The 18,993-nt window shown below is 42.3% G+C and overlaps 1 protein-coding gene across 1 annotated transcript in view; it reads left to right on the forward strand.

Annotated features, from left to right (window-relative positions):
- Positions 1–18,993, forward strand: part of AGBL1 (AGBL carboxypeptidase 1) — a 338,276-nt gene that overhangs the window by 179,565 nt on the left and 139,718 nt on the right. Inside the window, exons 19-21 of the mRNA XM_067555656.1 lie at positions 114–243; positions 10,120–10,251; positions 12,371–12,547. Coding sequence (XP_067411757.1) covers positions 114–243; positions 10,120–10,251; positions 12,371–12,547 — 439 coding nt within the window. The remainder of the gene's footprint in view (positions 1–113; positions 244–10,119; positions 10,252–12,370; positions 12,548–18,993) is intronic.

Below are 18,993 nucleotides of genomic sequence, written 5' to 3' on the forward strand. Positions count from 1 at the left end.
CTCACAAGCCAAGCCTGCCTTAGTACAGGGACTATCCTGAAAAAGAGATTATTTTGAAACCACCGAGTTGTTTTGTTAGTTTAATTAGGGTGTGTTTTGTTCTGTCATTCCAGTCACCGATGCTCCTTGAGTGGGGATGACCTGAACAGACAGTGGCTGGCACCCAGCAGCCAGCTCCATCCAACCATTTACCACATCAAGGGCCTCCTCTACTACCTGTGCAACATTGGCCGGGCTCCACTGGTGAGTCATTTCCATCTTCTCTTGTATTGATAACCATGCACTGCACGCTTGTTGCAGCCTTCCCAGAAGACTTGCTATGCTGTACAGATCAGTCTGAGAGAGCAGGAGGTTGATGAGATCTGGAAACATTCCGATACTACGGTACTCTGGAAGTGGGGAAGAGCTTGGAAACCTCTTCAGTGGAATATTTTATTGCCTATTGGCCCTTCTAATCAACAACCCTATGTTCTGATATCATACAGATTGGGCAATGGCACTTCCTGGGGGGAAAGCTTAAGGTTGAGAGAGTTGAAGTTGGGATGGAGTTTCTAGAAGTCTTGTCCCCAAAATCCACGTTATCTGGGATAGCAGAGCCCTGGAGTAACATATTGCCTGATGGCAGGATGGCACTTTGTAACTATGTGGGATCCCCTAAGTATTTTAGAGGGTTCCTGCAATGTTTGCAGTGCAGACGGGCATCTTGATGCAGTAGTTAAAGCAGTGTGCTGGAAGCCAGGAGATTGGGATCCTATTTCTGAGAGTGCCACTGACTCCCCGAGTGACCACGGGCAAATGATCTTGCCTCTCTGCGTTAAAATGCGCGTAACAGTGCCCGTCTTTCTCTGAGCCCTCAGATGAAAAGTGCTAGGTCAGTGCAAACTATTATCCATCATGATTGTTCTCTTTAGACCATTCCTGGTGGAAAGGGGGAGAGAGCTGCAAATATCTCATTGCAGGACCCAGTACAATAGGGCTGTGCTCAGTTTGGTCCTTAGAGATCTCCAGCCAACATCAGAGCAACTTGAACATGGGTGACGGCACAGTCCCCAGCCCCAAAAGGGAATGAACTTCTGTGCTTCCCTGTCATGGGAAGGAGTCTTCTCTTCTCCCCTGTGACTGAAAGTCGTCAGCATGAAAGGCAGGCAGGGAGTGGAGAAGAAACCTCCACTAGGCCAGCTCAAACTAAGCTTGTGATGAGTAAACCAAGGATTTTGGCTTCTACTCCGACAGCCACTAATGGAAAAGGCAAAGATTTATGTAAAAAATATGACAAGTGGAAGGCTTGTTTAAAAAATATAAACAAGCATTAATTAGCCAAAAACATGACAGCATGCTCCTGTATCCAGCTGGGAACATCTGTAAGGCAGCTAAGGAACAGCTGAATACTAAATGTTACTCACAGAGTAACAAAGCCGTGGAATGGTCCATTGCATCACCTTCTACCTGCCTAGTCTGATGCTGGATATTCAGCCCAGTCAGTGTCATTGGCCACTGTCATCTTGTACATACCTCATCTGATTATTACAAATGGTTTTATGAAGTGCATATTTATGCACAAGCTGAAGTCCCATTGGTTTCAGTGCTTAGCTGAATCAAGGCCAAATGGCTCATCCTGCTTCTGTTAAAGTTGATGATAATTTTTGCCATTCACTTCAATAAGAGCAGGATCAGTTTCACAGTTAGCAACTAGCCAGTAGCTTTGGGTCTCTTGAAAGGTTTCGTTAGCTCAAACCTCATCTGTTAAGCAGATACTTAAGTAGCTCTTCCCCAGCCTTTTCTCTAACAAAAGCTACATAGATGAGTGGAGAAACTCCCTTGTGATGACTTTATGGAGATGAATAGTGCCTGATTTTGCATGCTGGATACACACGATCCCCACAATTGCACTGCACATGTGTATCACCGGTTACTCATTGAACTGGGCATTTGTATATGAAATCATGGTAACTATATGTGTATTTTGACATTCACAATGGCATGCCCCATTGCAAATGTCTGATTTTCTAAAGTCCGTGGGAGTGAGGCACCAATAATGGATTTTTCAGTTCAGTGGCTGAACCGAAATTTTTTTGTTTTGGGCCAAACAAAACGTTTCATTTTAAAAATAACGTAATAAATAAATAGAATTGCAGCAAAATTTGAAACAAAAAGGTGTTTCAAAATGAAAAATCTAAACGTTTTGCTTCGAAAATGTCAACACATTTCTATTTTTTTGGATTTATTTTTGGATTTATTCCCTAGTGCCTCCTCTCCTATGGTTCAGGTACTCAAGCTAGTTCATATGTAAGGGTTTTTTATTGATTTTTTTAAAGCTTAATTGATCAATCACCAGAGGCTCTCATCCAACTGATGGTTCCCTGGGGCTCTGGGAATAGCCTAGTTATTTTGCACTGTGGAATTCCTGTTCTGCACATTTGTCAGTCAAGCTATTTTAGTGAAAATTTGCGTTTTTACTTTTGAGGAAATAAAAGAATTCCTTTTCTCTGGGTGGCAAAAACTCATGAGATTGCTGTGGCCCAAAAGGATTCCCATTCCTCTGCGGGGCTGGGATGAGTTTTCACTCTGCCCAGTGTCACTGCCCAGGAGACTGGGGAGAAGGGTCCAAGACTTTGAGGAAAAAATGCAAAATGGTTCAAATGCTAGTAGACAGATTTCATATAAATTCCAGACTGACCTTCAGGCTGCATGGATGGAGACAAACAACCTGATGGGCATGGACAATCACAGGATGTGAAATTTCCCTCTGTGTTTCATAAGAGGAGGCCAACAGAGGAGGCTCACAGTCTAATAGCATGTGGAGATGAAAAAGTCTTCATTCATCCTGCCATTGAAACTCCCTGCAACTGTGTGGTTTCCAGTATAGGCCAGAGTGCAGCTTCTGGAGACATTGACAGCTGGGAGAACTGAAGGACACCCCACCCCCGTAAACTCACTTTTGAGTTTGCTCGCAATCATTTTCTGTGGTGTAGAGCTGCAATGGGTTATCTCATCTCACCTACATTTTCTCATTCTCATTCCCAGTCTTACTCAAATCTATTCTATCTATCTATCCTTTCTCCTTCTCTCTAATCTATCTTTGTTTTTATTCCATGCCCATCACTGTGGTTGGGCCCAGATCCATTGCAAGTTGTCAGTATTCTTGAATTAGGAGGGGCTATTGATTCCATTTTCTCTCTTACCCTCAACCTGAAATACATGACAGGCTGTTGGTAAACTGACTTTTCTCTGTCTTTGAAGAGCACATTGATTTTAGTTTATACACATTCAAAAACACCTTTCCTTCCTCCAGAAGAAAGCTGCGGAGCCAAGTTTGCTGATAGCCAAATGATTTCTGTGAAGCGATTTGATCTCATTTATCCTGGTTCCATGCACACAGTTTCTTCAAAGCAGGGCATGACAGCTTGCAGGAAAAAGGGAAAGAACTGTAAAGCTAACAGCCTTTCAGATCAGGCCAGTTTAATTGGCAACTTCTTTTCCGGTAAAAAACAGTATGCTAACTGCTTCTTTCTCTTCCTTCTTCAGTGAGGGCAATCTCGCTAGAACAAAGAGCAGGCTGGTGTGTGTTATCTCTGCCCTCTACGGTATGGAATTAGAATAACTCCACTGTGTGTCATAGGCCATCTACTGCTAATTGCAATGGGAGATTTTGCTTTAGCTCAGTGGCATGGCTCTGTGCTTTTGGATCCACAGGCTCTGTGGTTTATCCATTCTGTCTCTGTGAAGTTCCAGACGGCCCCTTGTATGCAGCATACAGACAGCTTTGACATCCAAGATGGGCATGAATTTGCTACAATGTTCTGTATTTTAAATGATTAGCACCTTTAATCCCAAAGGATCTCAAAGCCTATAAACAAAGAAGCCCTGCTGGAATGCAGCCCCCTCTTAGGAGGAGATTGGCAAACAGATGGAAAGACAAATCTGTGACAAGGAAGCCAAGGCAAATGCCATCTGTAAGGAAAAATCCCCCTGGATTTTACTGTCCATACAGTGAGGATAGGATGTTGGCATTTAAATCTCATGTGAAACATCCCTTACTAATTTGACTGAGGACTGAGTCAACTCCAGAGGGGGTTCAAAGAGGGAATCTAGGTATTGAAAACCTGGGGCTCGCACTACTAAACCAGTCCTTTAGCTATAGAGCTATCACAAGGTCTGGTAGGATCCCCCTAGGGCAGGGCCCTGTCTCCTCAGTAGGCTCAAGTTAGCCTCAGAGAACCCTCGGGCAGCATGGAGCAGCTCAGATGCCCCCCATGTGTTGTTTCTGAGGAAGGCTGGTTTTGTGGCTAAAGCAGCAGATGAGCACTCAAGTTCAGTTCCCACCTCTGCTAGTGAATCAGTGTGTGGCCTTGACAAGCCATTTAGAGCCATATTTTAAAACTATATAGGCACCTAACTCTTAGTGATGTCAATGGGAGTTAGGTGCTTAAATACCTTTAAAAATGTGGCCTTTAATCTCTCTGGGCCTTGGTTCTCCATCTATTAGATGGGGATAATAGTACTTCCTTTTTCCTGCTCTCTGCCTGTCTGGGCTAGTTATATGGTAAGTTCCTCAAGGCAGGGACTGTCTCTTACTATGTGTTTGCCCATTGTGGCTCTGATTTCAACTGGGGCCTAGAAATAATAACAACATAGTAGCACTGGAGTCTGAGCGGTAACCACCACACCGGCATGGCAGCATTGTTATCTGAGCATCATTGCTTCACGTTGCCCTGAAGGAGCTCAGCTATAGAGCTGCGCCACGTTTTTCAAATATATAAAGGGAAAAGGGCCTTTTTGGGAAAATGGTTTGGATTGTCTTTTGTTGTTGGCAGTGTGGGTGTGGCCATGCTGGTCTCAGGATAGAGGAGAATCAAAGTAGGTGAGGCAAAAGCTTTTAGTGGACCAACTTCTGTTGGTGGAAGAGACAAGCTTTTGAGTTTCACGGAGCTCTTCTTCAGGTCTGGGGAAGGAAACCAGAGTATCTGAGCTAAATACAAGTCGGGACAGGTTGGGTGAACACTTTTTACAAAACAATCACTTCATAGCTGACCTTTCTGTCCTCGTCCTCAAAGGACGAGCTTGGGAACTTAAATTCATAATTCTGATAGACACTAAAAACCATGGACTAAACAGAGACACTGGTTTTATGGCTCATCAGAGCTATTTGTGATTCACTCTGCTGCCTGCAAACCCTCAATTGCCCACTTCATTTTAAGTGGTCTCCTACAGCATACCTGAACCTCTTCTGCTTAACAATCTGTCTCACCTTATGTTTAGCCCAGACGCTTTTGTTATCTTCCCTAGACCGGAAGAAAAGCTTTGTGTAGCTCAAAAGCTTATCCCTTCCGCCAACAGAAGTTGGTTCAATAAAACCTATTACCTCACCTACCTTGTCTCTCTTTTTGATTTTCTCGTTATTTTTCCTTTTTTGACAAAATTGCTTGTTTACCATTTTTGGTTTTACTTTTTTTTTTTTTTTTTTAAACTATCAACAAACTTGATTGGTTGTCTTAATCATCAGTGGGGGGATTCCAAATCAAAACCACAATTTGGGGGCTAGAAAAAAATTCACTTTCGAAAATTCCGATCTTTGAAAATTCCGATCTTTGAAAATTCCGATCTTTGAAAATGCTTATGCAAAAATTGGATAAAAATAATCCCCTGGAAAAGTTTTGAAGAACAGCAAAGAATTGGTCCCTGCCAAAAAAAGCCAGCTGTGAAACTGTTGTGACAGTTGGTTTCTGTATTCTGACCCACTGTACTGAGCTCTCAGCTTGCAATTCCGCTGAGCCTACTGCCGGGACACCTGAATGGGAGAGTGCCCAAAGTGGGAGGGCTGGGATGAAGATAAGACCATGAGAAGGGATGGCAGGAGGCAGAGATGCTGCACTCCTGTGGCTCCTTTCTGAGCCCCAGAAGGAATTATGGCTGAGTGAGACAGAATTCTTCCCTCTCCCTGCCGCTTCGTGACTCCTACCACAGAATGCAGCAAATGTACTAAAGTCACAGTTTGAGCCTTTATCATTCTTTGAAGCTACTGTGCTCTGCCTGAAATTGATTGACATGCAGTGTTGCCAACCCCAGTGCTATGAGTCAAGCCCTCCTAAACCATGATAATATTTAGGGGATGTCTTTTTATTTGCCTTCTGGTGTCACATTTTCAAGATTTTCTCTGTGGCCACAAGGGCTAGAAACTTTTCTTTTTTCCTTTCTCTCCTTTTTTTAATGAAAGCTGGGAGTCTCGGGGAATAACCTGACTCTGTCAGCTGGGGTTGTAATAAAAATACACTGAGACTCATGAGAAAATGGTTGGAGTTGGGAAAAGTGAGAATACTGCAGATTTTTACCTTGGACTTGGATAATTTCTGGGGGGGGGTGAGAAGGGTGGCATGTCTCAGAGTCTTATTGTGCTGCATAGGTTACACTTTCCCAGCTAGAGCAGAGGCTTCTTACCTCTTGCTCCCAGGTTCATTCTGTATCCCCTCTTAGATGCCGCACAATGAGCTCTGCTATCAGGCTACAGTGTACAGCACAGGGCTTCTATGCTGGCTGAACCATGAAGGAGACCCCCTGTGATAGAAAAGCTGGGACCCCAAGGGGCTATAGGGAAGCATTGTAAAGTAATAGGAACCTGGGCAGAAAAAAATAGCAGTGGAAATCACACGATGAAGTGAGTTTCATCAACACGAAAACAAGTTTTCAACACCTGCTGTACAACTTTCAAATGGAACTGCCCATATATAGTTACAGTGGTACTGACCCTGCTGCCGTTGGAAGTTAATAGCATCTGAACAGGGTAAGGTTCAGTGGGCAGATTCTGCAGACAGTCCCACAGCAATCAGTGTAGATGATAATCTTCCATTGATGCAGGTGGGTGGGAATGGATCACCCAGCAGGCCCATTTCAACCCTACCATTTAGGATTCATCTATGGGATTCTCTAGGTGCAAAATTATAGGGCTAACATGACTCAGGCAGAGTTGTTTGCTGACTAGTTGATCATCCCTCAGAGCTTTCTAATACATAAAATTATATTTTAAGCAGATAGTGTATGTGCCTTTTGCATGTTAGTAATATGTGAAATTGGCAGGTAATTGCTGTCCAACTGAGCTTGGAGTTCTGCCTCAAAATAGGACCGAAGCTATAAAATCCTCTTTGATATTCACAGGAATAAATTCAACATGGTACCTGTGGTTAACCTAAACCATGACTGGATGGCGCTGATAGCTTAGATGAAACACTAGCTGGAAAAGCATCTCTCTGTTATTAAAGGAAGTGGTAAATGCAGCCATTTGGATGAGGCCATTATAGGGTAATTGAAAACATTGCAGATGGAGTTACTTCGCAGTGCATGGGTTACATATGGCTCTGTAAAATATGTGCGCAACCTGAGTGGGCTGCCTGTCGGGCTCTGTGCAAACCTAGATTTGTTTAATTGGAAAAACTGCTGTTGGTGGATTTGTATCCTATTTCTCAGCATTCACAGTTCTCCCCTTGCCTTCATCATCTAGTGAGACTGCTATAAGTAATGCAGAGGGCTCACTGCTGGGAAGCAAGGTGATCCCCATGTGTCAGGAACGAGAGAATAATGCTGTAGGGGCAGGTAAGCACAGGAGCAAGCGGTGGAGTTCTGTAGGGGACAGAATCAGGGAAGGGACAGGACACGGGAGAGCTTTGGATGACAAACCACCCATATAAGTTGTTACTTGGGAGACTACATGTAATTAGCCAGATAATTAGGGGCTGGTGGAGGGGCAGCTGGTGTGGTTCATGCACATTTGCATATTTACATATTAACCCACCATCTCCTATGTGTGCAAGGCTGGGCTATTCTAAGGGCCTGTCAGAGGGTAGCTGGCCCGCTGAAAGGATCGGGGCCTACCTCTGATAGGTTTCAGAAGGGAGAATGAGGCCATTCCAGGTTCACCTGAGACTGGTTAACTCACTGAGCTACTGGGAGGCAGTTAATTAGACAGGGAAGCACCTGGGCAAGTTAACAAGAAGCTCCTGGGGAAAAGGAGCAATTCCCAGGATTTAGGAAAAGACAGTTCTTATGGTAAAGCCTTTTCAGGGGGAAGCTGAGGGGTTTCACTCACAAAGGAAACCAAGGAAGAATGCTCCTGGGTGGGAGCATTTCCAGAAGGAAGGGACTATGAATGCTGAGTCATGGAGAAACCTAGCTCCCATGAAAGAATTCACCAGGAAACAGCAGAAGCCCTGGTGGGAAAAAAGCAATTATATGCTGTCCCAAGGAAGGATTGTCACAGTTCAGCCTCTGTGGGTGCCTTGGCCCAAGAGGAGAGACCCTTCCACCGCTAGCCCTTTGAAGCCACCGACTCCAGAGGAGCATTCTGGCTCATGAAGGCCCTACTGGTAAGAGACCTTGGATGTAACTGGAGTTGACAGTCTAAGGCAGACTCAGCCCTGTCTTCCTCCCGCTGGAGACTCTGAACGGGAGGCCCATTTGTGTGGTGTTCTGCCTTTGGAGTTGAATAAACCATACCCCTGAAAGGATGCTGCTCAATATACAAGCCATGTTGGACTTATTAGAATCCTCACTCGGGGAAACTGAGGCAGAGCTGCAATGGCAGCACTGTACCAGTCTGCTGGGGGAAGGCCCCCATTGTGGGGCCAATGAGAATTAGGTGCCCAATGTCTACTGAATTAGGCTTCTTTGAAAATCCCAGCCATACTCTGTATAAAAATGGTGCATGCTTAATTTGTATCTTCACTGGCTCAAGCCTGTCAGGTGCTGAATACTCTGGCCCTGATCCAGCAAAGCCCGTAAGCATGTGAATAATTATGCGTGGTTTAGTGCAATGACTGGGTCCCCTGGATACCACCTTATTAGAAATAATAATAGTAACAAAGTTGTCTTGTGCTGGTTGCTGGTAGGAGGAACTGCATTGGCAATCTGGCTGAGGGTAATGGGATTAGCAGCACTGCTAGGTGACATGGCTTTGGTGGCCTGGTTGACATGGCAGGGGCAGCTGCATAAAACTCCAATGAGGGAGTTAGTTGCATCCTGATTGGCTGCAGTTAAACTCAGTAAAACTTAGGCCCTTTAAAGATAGATAAATATTCTGGGCGAACTCTTGGGCCAATTGAAGTCAATGGCAAAGTATCACCCACTATGATTTCACCCACTATGTCTATTTCTTCCTTCCTCTTCCTGCTTCTGCCTGTCTATTCTAAAGTTTTTCTTCTAATAGTATCTGGATGTTCCTCTTTGCTTTCCAATTGGCTTGGCAAAAGGGAACGACATTTTGCTGGAGCATTCTCTTCTTCTGACCCTTATGAATGTTGGCTTAATAAGAAAAACTGCTCTTCTTCTTTTGAAATTCCTTTCCTTACTGGATTTCCCGATATGTCTGTTGAAGACATGGAGAATGTATATAACAGCAATGCATATCTCACTGAGCATCAGGACTGATTATTCTTCAAGGCCTGGGTCAATATTTACCTTGTAGGTCAATAAATCCTGATTTTCATTTGTATAGGATTTGATATGTACTTATAAAGCAATCTAAAGGTCCAATGAAAGCGGGAATATGCCTAGCATCTAGCTACATGAAGACTGATGCGAAAGAGATGGATTAGACTTATACCTTAGACTAGGTGAAATAGGTCATTTACTGTCCTTTGCTTTATGGCGACACATACAATGTCATAACAATATACCCTTACTAGAGTAATAGCATGGTTGTGTTTTCCTGTAAATTACATAGTACACACTTTGAATTTAGAGAAACCAAGATTAATTGCCAGATAAGGTGCAGACTTTAGAGCTCAAAAGGATAGTGCTGAAGTTTAGAAGCAGAAGGAATCTGACAAGCTGCCCCGTGATGGCATAATAAGAAGCCTGTAGGATCCTGAGCTGCCATGGAATCATTACAGAGCTGGCATATATTTCTTTGTGCTGCAAACAAAGCAACAGTAACCTCCCTCTCGGGTGGGTTGGCAGAGCCTAGGAAGGCTGATTGCCATTGGTCAACGGGGGTCGGAGTTCATTATGGGCATGCCCTGTAGTCTGAGAGGCTCTGAGAAAAGGCTGGTTGTTTAGTGAATAGTCAACCCACTACAGAGCCAAAAGCCTTTCTGTTTTATGGTCAGCATTTTCCCTTTTTCTGATCTCCAGGTCTTTTGCGACTATCACGGCCACTCCCAGAAGAAGAACGTGTTCCTCTATGGCTGCAGCATCAAGGAAACCTTGTGGCAGGCAGGCTGCACCGTCAACACAGCGGTTGTCACAGAGGATGTTGGCTATAGGGTGGGACTTCACGTTACAGTACACACCTACTGTGCGCGTGCACACACACGTACAATCTGTAAGAGTTATCAACGGTTTGCGGTCAAACTTTATCTAGTGGGATCCCACAGGGGTCTGTCCTAGGTCTGGTACTATTCCGTATTTTCATTTATGTTTTGGGTAATGGAGTTGAGAGTACGTCGATACAATTTTCAGATGACACTAAACTGGGAGGGGTTGCTAGAACTTTAGAGGACAGGATTTGAATTCAAAATGTTGTTGGGGAATTGGTCTGAAATCAACAAGATGAAATTGTATCGAGACAAGTGCAAAGTGTGACACTTAGGAAGAAAAAATCAAATGCACAGCTACAACATGGGGAATAACTGGCTAGGTGATAGTACTGCTGAAAAGGACTGTGGATCACAAATTGAATGAGTCAACAATGTGATGCAGGTGCAAAAAAGGCCAATATCATTCTGAGGTGTATTAGCAGGAGTGTTGCATGTAAGACACAAGGAAATTGTCCTGCTCTACTCAGGACTGGTCAGGCTTCAGCTGGAGTACTATGTCCAGTTCTGAGCATGACACTTTAAGAAAGATATAGACAAATTGGAGAGTCCAGAGGAAAGCAACAAAAATGATACAGGGTTTAGAAAACCTGGTCTCTGAGAGAGGTTAGAAAAACCTGGGCATGTTTAATCTCGAAAAAAGAAGACTGAGGGAAGACCTAATCACAGTCTTCAAATATGTTAAGGGCTGTTCTAAAGAGGACAGCGTTAGATTGCTCTCCATGTCTGCTGAAAGTAGGGCAAGAAATAATGTGTTTAATCTCTGTTTAATTAGCCCCCTTGCTGGCAGAGAAGCCATTGAATGAATAGATCATTGAGTCTACCTCTCTCTCTGCAAGTCTGGATGGAGATTTATGGGTCAGATCGTGTGTGTACGGGGCAGCTTATGCTGCTGTGTGGATGAAAAAGGAAACCTCAAAGTCAGATTGCTGCATTGGCATAAAGTGGTCTTTTAGGGTTTGTTTCTTTTAAAATGTGCAATTGAATGATAATTAATAAGAAAGACCCATTTTTATGAAATCCAAGGAATGCTGGTAAAATAACAAGAATATTCAATTCAGTTCAATTCAGATTCAATTCACAAATGAGTCCCACACACACTGACATTACTGTTACCTGCCAGCATGTTTATTGAATTAAATGTAAAAGATTGATTATACCTATAAAATCCATTGTTTTAAGAAGCTAATAAGTCCAATAAGACTGAGCTACCGTACTTCAGAATCAGACAGTAAAACTGACTGATACAGAGAAAGTGAAATGAACTGATCAGATTTCACCACCCAAACTAATCAAAATGAAAAGTAAATGACATCAGTGAGCCCACTCTGTAGAAATCTGCTCAGTTCAACAGTCTAAGGTGATGACAGTTACACTGGCAAAGAAAAATGTGCCCTTTATTTTAATTCTATATGGGCCAAATACTCTCCTGATGTAAATGGTGCTCACCTAGGTTAGCATAGAATTTGGCCCATAATTTCTAACTTGATGGCCCCCATTTAAACACACTTTTTATTAGAGGGAAGAAAAAGCATATACTTCCAAAGGCCCAATTTTAGCCAAGTGCAACTCTCATTAAAGTCAATGTACCTAGTACACTTATGTTTATGTCACATTGCCTCATGGGAGTTTAAGCCCCCATTCTTTCATATGGGCTGGGATCCAGGAAGGATTATATTTCCCATGATTCAACACTCTCCTCTAACCAAGTTGCATGGTGCATCATGGGAGTTATGGCTGCAGGTGCATTATTGGAGATGGAGTCAGCCAGGGAACCTGGCTCATAGGGGAGCATGGCACATCAAATGAAGTGCTTTAGGTCAGTTCAACAAACAAAGCTGAACTTTGATTCATGTTGATGTTTCATATCAATCAAAAATCAGCAAACGAAAGTTGAAATATTGAATGTATTCCCTATTTGGGAGGAAAACAAATGTTGAAATTTTGGAATTTCCCAGGGGATGGAAATTCTGAATTTTGCTCAGCTCTGTTGGTGCTATATAAATGTCAAATACATAACTCTGTCTATCTAATTCATGTTCTTATTCTCGTTTGATTATTTGTTGCAGACCCTTCCGAAAATCCTGGATAAAGTGGCACCCGCATTTGTCATGAGCAGCTGCAGCTTCCTGGTGGAGAAGTCACGTGAATCGACAGCGCGGGTAGTAGTGTGGCGAGAGATTGGTGTGTTGAGGAGCTACACCATGGAGAACACCTACTGTGGCTGCAGCCATGGGCTCTACAAGGTAAGTAGCTACGTCTGTGAACCCAATTCCTATCTTCTCTTCTTTTGCAGAGCTCCTATAAGCTTCCAGTGCAGGGATGAGCACCGTTGTCCCTATCACAGTCTGTAATGATTCTTTGTTCTCACCCAAGAACCTCTCTGCATCCAAAGGAAAATATAGAACCTTTCAGCTTGTTCCAAGAGTACAGACATCAGCATCCACTATCAAATAGCTGTAAGATGAAAGAGCATTTTGGGTACTGCTGTGCAAATGAGAACACCAAACTAGTTCTTGGCATACATGGAGCCATTTTTGTTTAGTACTAGACATATTGTGATGGACTAATCTTGATCAGGCCAGGTCCATGTGAAAATCCAGGGCTTGCTTTTATAAAGGTATTTCCTTTGGGCTACCTCTTAGACACCCTCAGCTTGCTGCAGGTATGGCAGGAAGTGGTGATGTTGGGTAGGTCAGACACTCTTCTCTCTGAATCAGTATTGTTCTAATATTGGAGCATGGGGCTAAGAGGAGTGCTGTGCTAATGGAAGTGGTGTTACTGATTCAGAAGGGGGCACTTTTCCTTCTAAGTCAATACTGGCTCTACTCCCAAACACTGTGCTGGGGGGTCTCATGTTGGAGGTGCTGTGTCTTTTGAATGAAAGACAAATGCTCTGACCACTTATGGCTGTTAAAAATCTTGTGGCATTTTTAAGAAGAGTAGAGTTAGTAACCCCAGTAATCATATTCTGCTGATTTCCGCTTTCCATTCCGCTCTCCATGGATTTAGTTTCAAATGATAAATTCTTCTTCTCCCAAAACCATTATGGAGAGTTGTTACGGAAGAATGGCTGCTGTGTTTCACCCCATTTCTCTTGGGGGAGGGGTGTCAGTGTCCTTATATGCACAGTGTCAATAAAAGATCCTAAAGGTCCTTCAAGATAATTGCTGTAAATAATAATCAATTAATTAGTAATACATTACAAATTACTCTGTGCAAAGGATCTCAAGGATTTTGCCAACCTTATATACTAATCACTTTGCCCTCCAGTAAACTGTAGCCAGGAGAAACTCAGCAGCTGTTTTAAGAGTACATAAGCATACAAAAATAGACAGGAAGTGAAGAAATAATTGCAGACCGAATTTAAGAAAGGAGAATATGCTTACCCAGTCTGGCCAGAGCAACACAAGTGATACTGCCTTCTTCTGAGAAAAGTGCTAATGGATTTTTAATAAGCACCAGAGGGGAGGACTTTTGTCCTAAATTTTATCCCAAAAGACAGTGGGAAGAATCCTGACTCCAGGACGCCAAAACTTCTATTGATTTCAGTGGGGCCAGGATTTCACTCAAATACCTCTAGCAATGCAATGTGCCCTAGGTCCATGCTAGGGTATCAGACTCAGGATCATTGTCCAGTGAATCACTATCCATATCACCTAGGTGGTCCCTGACTCAGCACTGTTTGGTTTGTGAGGTCAGACGTGATCAGAACTTGAGGTGCTAGAACAGTGAGGTGAAAAACCCTGCATAAATGTTGTATTCAGAAAATATCTTCAATGCATTTCTGTTGTCTTCTCAATGCCTCTTCTCTATTCTGGAGATCTTAAGGGACAAGCAGAAACACCCAGCGTTGCAGCACCTGGATTTTCTTTAACCATTCTTTGAAATATAAGAAACACATCTCCATTTTTCCCTTTTTTTTTTTTTTTCCCTTTCTCATCCTCCCCTTCATCACTGAACAACTGAGCAGAACTGCCAGAAGCCAGCATGGGAATCAGAGTAATTTTACATGTGGGGGCCTGTTGCAGAAGAGGGAATCAAATCCACTTTTTCGTGGCCCATAAGGAAGTCTATGAACTATAAAGCAGGATAGAAATTTCCGTTCTGAACATATTGTAAATGATTTCTGTATGTTAGAAACCTCAGTCCCAGTTGGATCATGAGATTATTATTCTAAGGTCATCTTTCCCTTTTTTTGTTTAGCATCACCATTTATCCCAAAGATGGAAGACACTTAAATATGCCCACGGGGGCATTTCTTCCTTCCATCATATGAATATAAATATTTTTGCAGTTTCTCTGGTTAAGGCAGCTTTAAAGTAGTTCTAATCATTTCTCCCTCAATACACTAAGTACCTGATTTGTTAGAATTGAAATGATGTATCATTTCTTACACTGACATTTATTTTGGAGCTGCATAAAAGAACATAAGCTATTACCTTCAAATAATTGATATTAATAGGATATTTCCTCTTCTATTTAGCTTAACTAAACGTAACTAGGGTACTTTTATTTGTTCTTTTTGATTTGGGTTCCTAGGAGAATATTCTCAACAGGAGAGCAAAGATTTCACTGCATACTTCCACATAATGCCCAAGCCCTTCCCTCCCGCCTCCCCTTCCTCCCGGAGACTCTCCCATTAGAATCTGACAGTCCTGAAGCAGTTGGGTGTAGACTGAACATAAATAATTTATAGGGCCACATTTTTCAAGAGGTCTCAATTTAGATACTGATTATAAGGCTGCAATTTTGGACCGTCCACCTACTGTGTGTGAAAATGATGCAATTTATAGAGGTACCTGATTTGTGGGTGTAATCCATCAGTTAGGTGTCTTCATCCTGTGACCTCAGCCCTCAACTAGCAGTATCTGCAATTTTGCACCCACCTTTGATTATAATCAGAATCTCTTTTAAAACCATATGACAGGTGACCCCCTACAATTATATCCATAACCTCTTCTGACTAAACAGGCCCTTTGATTTTTTTATGCTTTTACTTATACAGATTCATAATGCACTTTACAAATAGCAATTCTCTTCCAGCACCCATTTTACCAAGAGGGAAACTGAATCTCAAATGACTGAAGACGCTTGCTTGTGGCCACAACAGCAAGTCCTGACTCCCAGTTTCCCCCCTCTAACCAATAACGCATATTTCCTTCCCAGTTGCAAACAATAGGGCAGCAAATCCTGCTCTCCTTGTTCATGCAACTAGTCCCTTTGCCCACTATGACTACTAACACAGTGTGTGTCGTTACATAGAGCTACTAGGGAACATAAGAATGGCCATAGTGGGTCAGATCAATGGTCCTAGCCCAGTATCCTATCTTCTGACAGTGGCCAATGCCAAGTACTTCAGAGGAAAAGAACAGAACAGGTAACCATCAAGTGATCCATCCTGTCGGCCATTCCCAGCTTCTGGGAATGATGCTAGGAGCACTTCAGAGCATGATTTTGCATCCCTGCCTATTCTGGTTAATAGCCATTGATGGATCTACCCTCCATGAACTATCTAGTTCTTTTTCAAACTCTGTGATAGTCTTGGCCTTCACAACATTCTCTGGCAGAGTTCCACAGGCTGACTGTGTAGTGCGAAGAAATACTTCCTTTTGTTCACTTTAAACTTTCTGCCTGTTAATTTCATTTGGTAACTCCTAATTCTTGTGTTTATGAAGAGGAATAAATAACACTTCCTTATTTACTTTTTCCACACCAGTCATGATTTTATAAACTTCTATCATATCCCCTCTTAGTCATCTCTTTTCTAAGATGAAAAGTTCCGGTCTTATTAATTTCTCCTGATATGAAGCTGTTCCATAACCCTAATAATTTTTATGGCTCTTCTGTTCCTTTTCCAATATATCTTTTTTGAGATGGGGAGAACAGATCTGCACATGGTATTCAAGATGTGGGCGTACCATGGATTTATAGAGACAATACAATATTTTCTCTCTTATCTATCCCTTTCCTAATGATTCCCAACATTCTGTTAGCTTTTTTTTTTACTCCTGCTGTACATTCAGCTGATGTTTTTGGAGAACTATCCACAATGACTCCAAGATCTCTTTCTTGACTGGTAACAGCTAGTTTAGACCCCGTCATTTTATATGTATAGTTGGGAGTGTTTTCCAATGTGTATTATTTTGCATTAAATTTCATCTGCTATTTTGTTGCCCAGTCACCCAGTTTGAGATCCCTTTGTAATGCTTCACATCTGATTTGGACTTAACTATCTTGAGTAGTTTTGTATCATTGGAAAATTTTGCCACCTCACCGTTTACCCCTTTTTCCATATCATTTATGAATACATTGAACAATACTGGTCCCAGTACAGACCCCTAGGGGACACAACTATTTACCTCTCTCCATTCTGAAAACTGATCATTTATTTCTACCCTTTGTTTCCTATTTTTAACCTGTTACTGATACATGAGAGGACCTACCCACTTATCCCATGACTGCTTAGTTTGCTTAAGAGCCTTTGGTGAGGGACCTTGTCAAAGTCTTTCTGAAAATCTAAGTATACTATATCCACTGGATTGCCCTGGTCCACATGCTTGGTCACCCCCATTCAAAGAATTCTAGTAGATTGGTGAGGCCTGATTTCTGTTTACAAAAACCATGTTCACCATCTTCACCAACAAATCATATTCATCTATGTATCTGATAATTCTATTCTTTATTATAGTTTCAATCAATTTGCTGATACTGAAGATAGGCTTCCCAGCCTGTAATTGCCAAGATCGCCTTTGGAGCCGTTTTAAAAAATTGGCGTCGCATTAGCTATCCTCCAATCACCTGGTACAGAAGCTGATTTTAAATGATAGGTTACATACCCCAGTTAGTAGTTCTGCAATTTCATTTTTTAGTTCCTTCAGAACTCTTGGGTGCATACTATCTGGTCTTGGTGACTTATTACTGTTTAATTTATCAGTTTATCAAAGTGAGTTAAACGATTGGGCAAGAACAAAAAAGGCTTTCTAGATGCCATAAGAAAAGATGCCCTAAGTTGCATGTAAATGGAAGGTGTGTCCTCCTACACAAAGTGAAGAAGGGACTGAATTAAAATAAAATCTAGTACTTCCTGGTAATGAGTCCAGCCAGGATACCAGCAAAGAGTTATCTGGGAATGTTGCCTGGCTTGAAGTGAAATTTACAAACCCCTATTTTAGAAATGGTTAATTGTAACAAAAATGAGAAAGGAGTTTTAGAGTTGTGATATTCTAATAAGAATCAAGAATAACCCCAACCTCTTTTAAAAGTCATTTGACTTCAAATGGCTGGGAATATAAAAGATGGTTTATCTCTGTCGAATCGCCCTGTCTCTGTGATCAATGGAAATGCAATAAGCCAGCCTCCCTTAAGGAAAAGAAACATAAAACCAAAGAAACTATTGATCTTATCCGAGATTTTATTCAACCTAAGGAATAAGAAGAAAAAACCCAGCCCCAACACTTTCTCAGTTCGTCTAGATTGCATAATGGAGTCTTATAGGAACAGTGTCTCTCTCTGAAAGTGTTGCTAAAAAAGGAGTAAAGGATTTCCATGGGGAATTCTCCCTCCCACTACAGTCTGTTTAGAAACCCTATGGTTGAAACAGAAAAACAATCGGAAAATCGAAGAAGCTCATAATTTCATTCACTCTGTGAAGGCTGAGTGTTTGGTCTAGTCTGCCAGCCCAGCAATCCATCTTCCAGCCGAGCACAGGGCTTTTATTGCAACAACCTCTCGGATATTCAGCGTGTTGAGACCTTTTTCCATCTTTTGTTTGTGTGAAAATGAATGCAGTAGAGCACCTTTTAAGAAGTTTTACCCATTCTGACCGTGAGTCGTGATGTAAGAGGAGTCAGGTAATTTTAGTCTCCAGTGGGCTATCTTGGATATTCACAGATTTCTCCTGGCTTTCATTTCCTACCCCTGTATATGAATACAACTTTGCCATGACCGTTCAGTACAAGGCTATTCAATATCATGCCATATAGTATCATATCACATTTTATTATACCACCTGTTCAGTTCCATGCCATACTGTACTGGAGAATACTATTTAGTAACATACTGTACGATACTGTACTATTCAGTTCCATGCCATCCAATACATAGGACTGAAAGGGACCTCCTGTGTCACTGAGTCCAGTCCTCTGCTGTTGCAGGCAAAGCTCTCATATAATCATGTTAATGAATTGCCCAAGCTCCATGTTAATTTCCACCCTAAATTTATTCATAGCCAGTTTATATTCATTTGTTCTGTTGTCAACTTTGTCCTTTAGCTTTAACTCTTTTCCAGCCCTAGTTTTCACCCCTATGATATATTTACAGAGAGCAATCATATACCCTACCTACTCACCCTACATTTTGCTAGGTTAAACAAGCTAAGTTATTTTAAGGTAGGTTTTCTACCGCACACTCCTTCCGGCAGCATGTAGAATACACTACACACACCCCTGGCATAGGTATAAATAGCAATGTAGATGGTGAGGCACTGCTTAGATGAGTAGAATAAAGAAACTCCTGAACCTTGTGGGCATGTACCCTACAGGACTCTCTATATTCCCAAACAGTGCCGCCTCCTCTAAACTGCTTCCCTGCTGCTGGAGTCTTTCTCCACCACAGGGAGCTGCCAGAGCCTTTCTCCACTGCTTCTCCACTGCCAGAGCCTTTCACTGACATGTGTAGCTACACCCCACAA

This window comes from Emydura macquarii, unplaced genomic scaffold, assembly GCF_026122565.2.
Source record: "Emydura macquarii macquarii isolate MOO-44397 ecotype Brisbane River unplaced genomic scaffold, CSIRO-AGI_Emac_v2 contig_1644, whole genome shotgun sequence".
NCBI classification, from domain to species: Eukaryota; Metazoa; Chordata; order Testudines; family Chelidae; genus Emydura; species Emydura macquarii.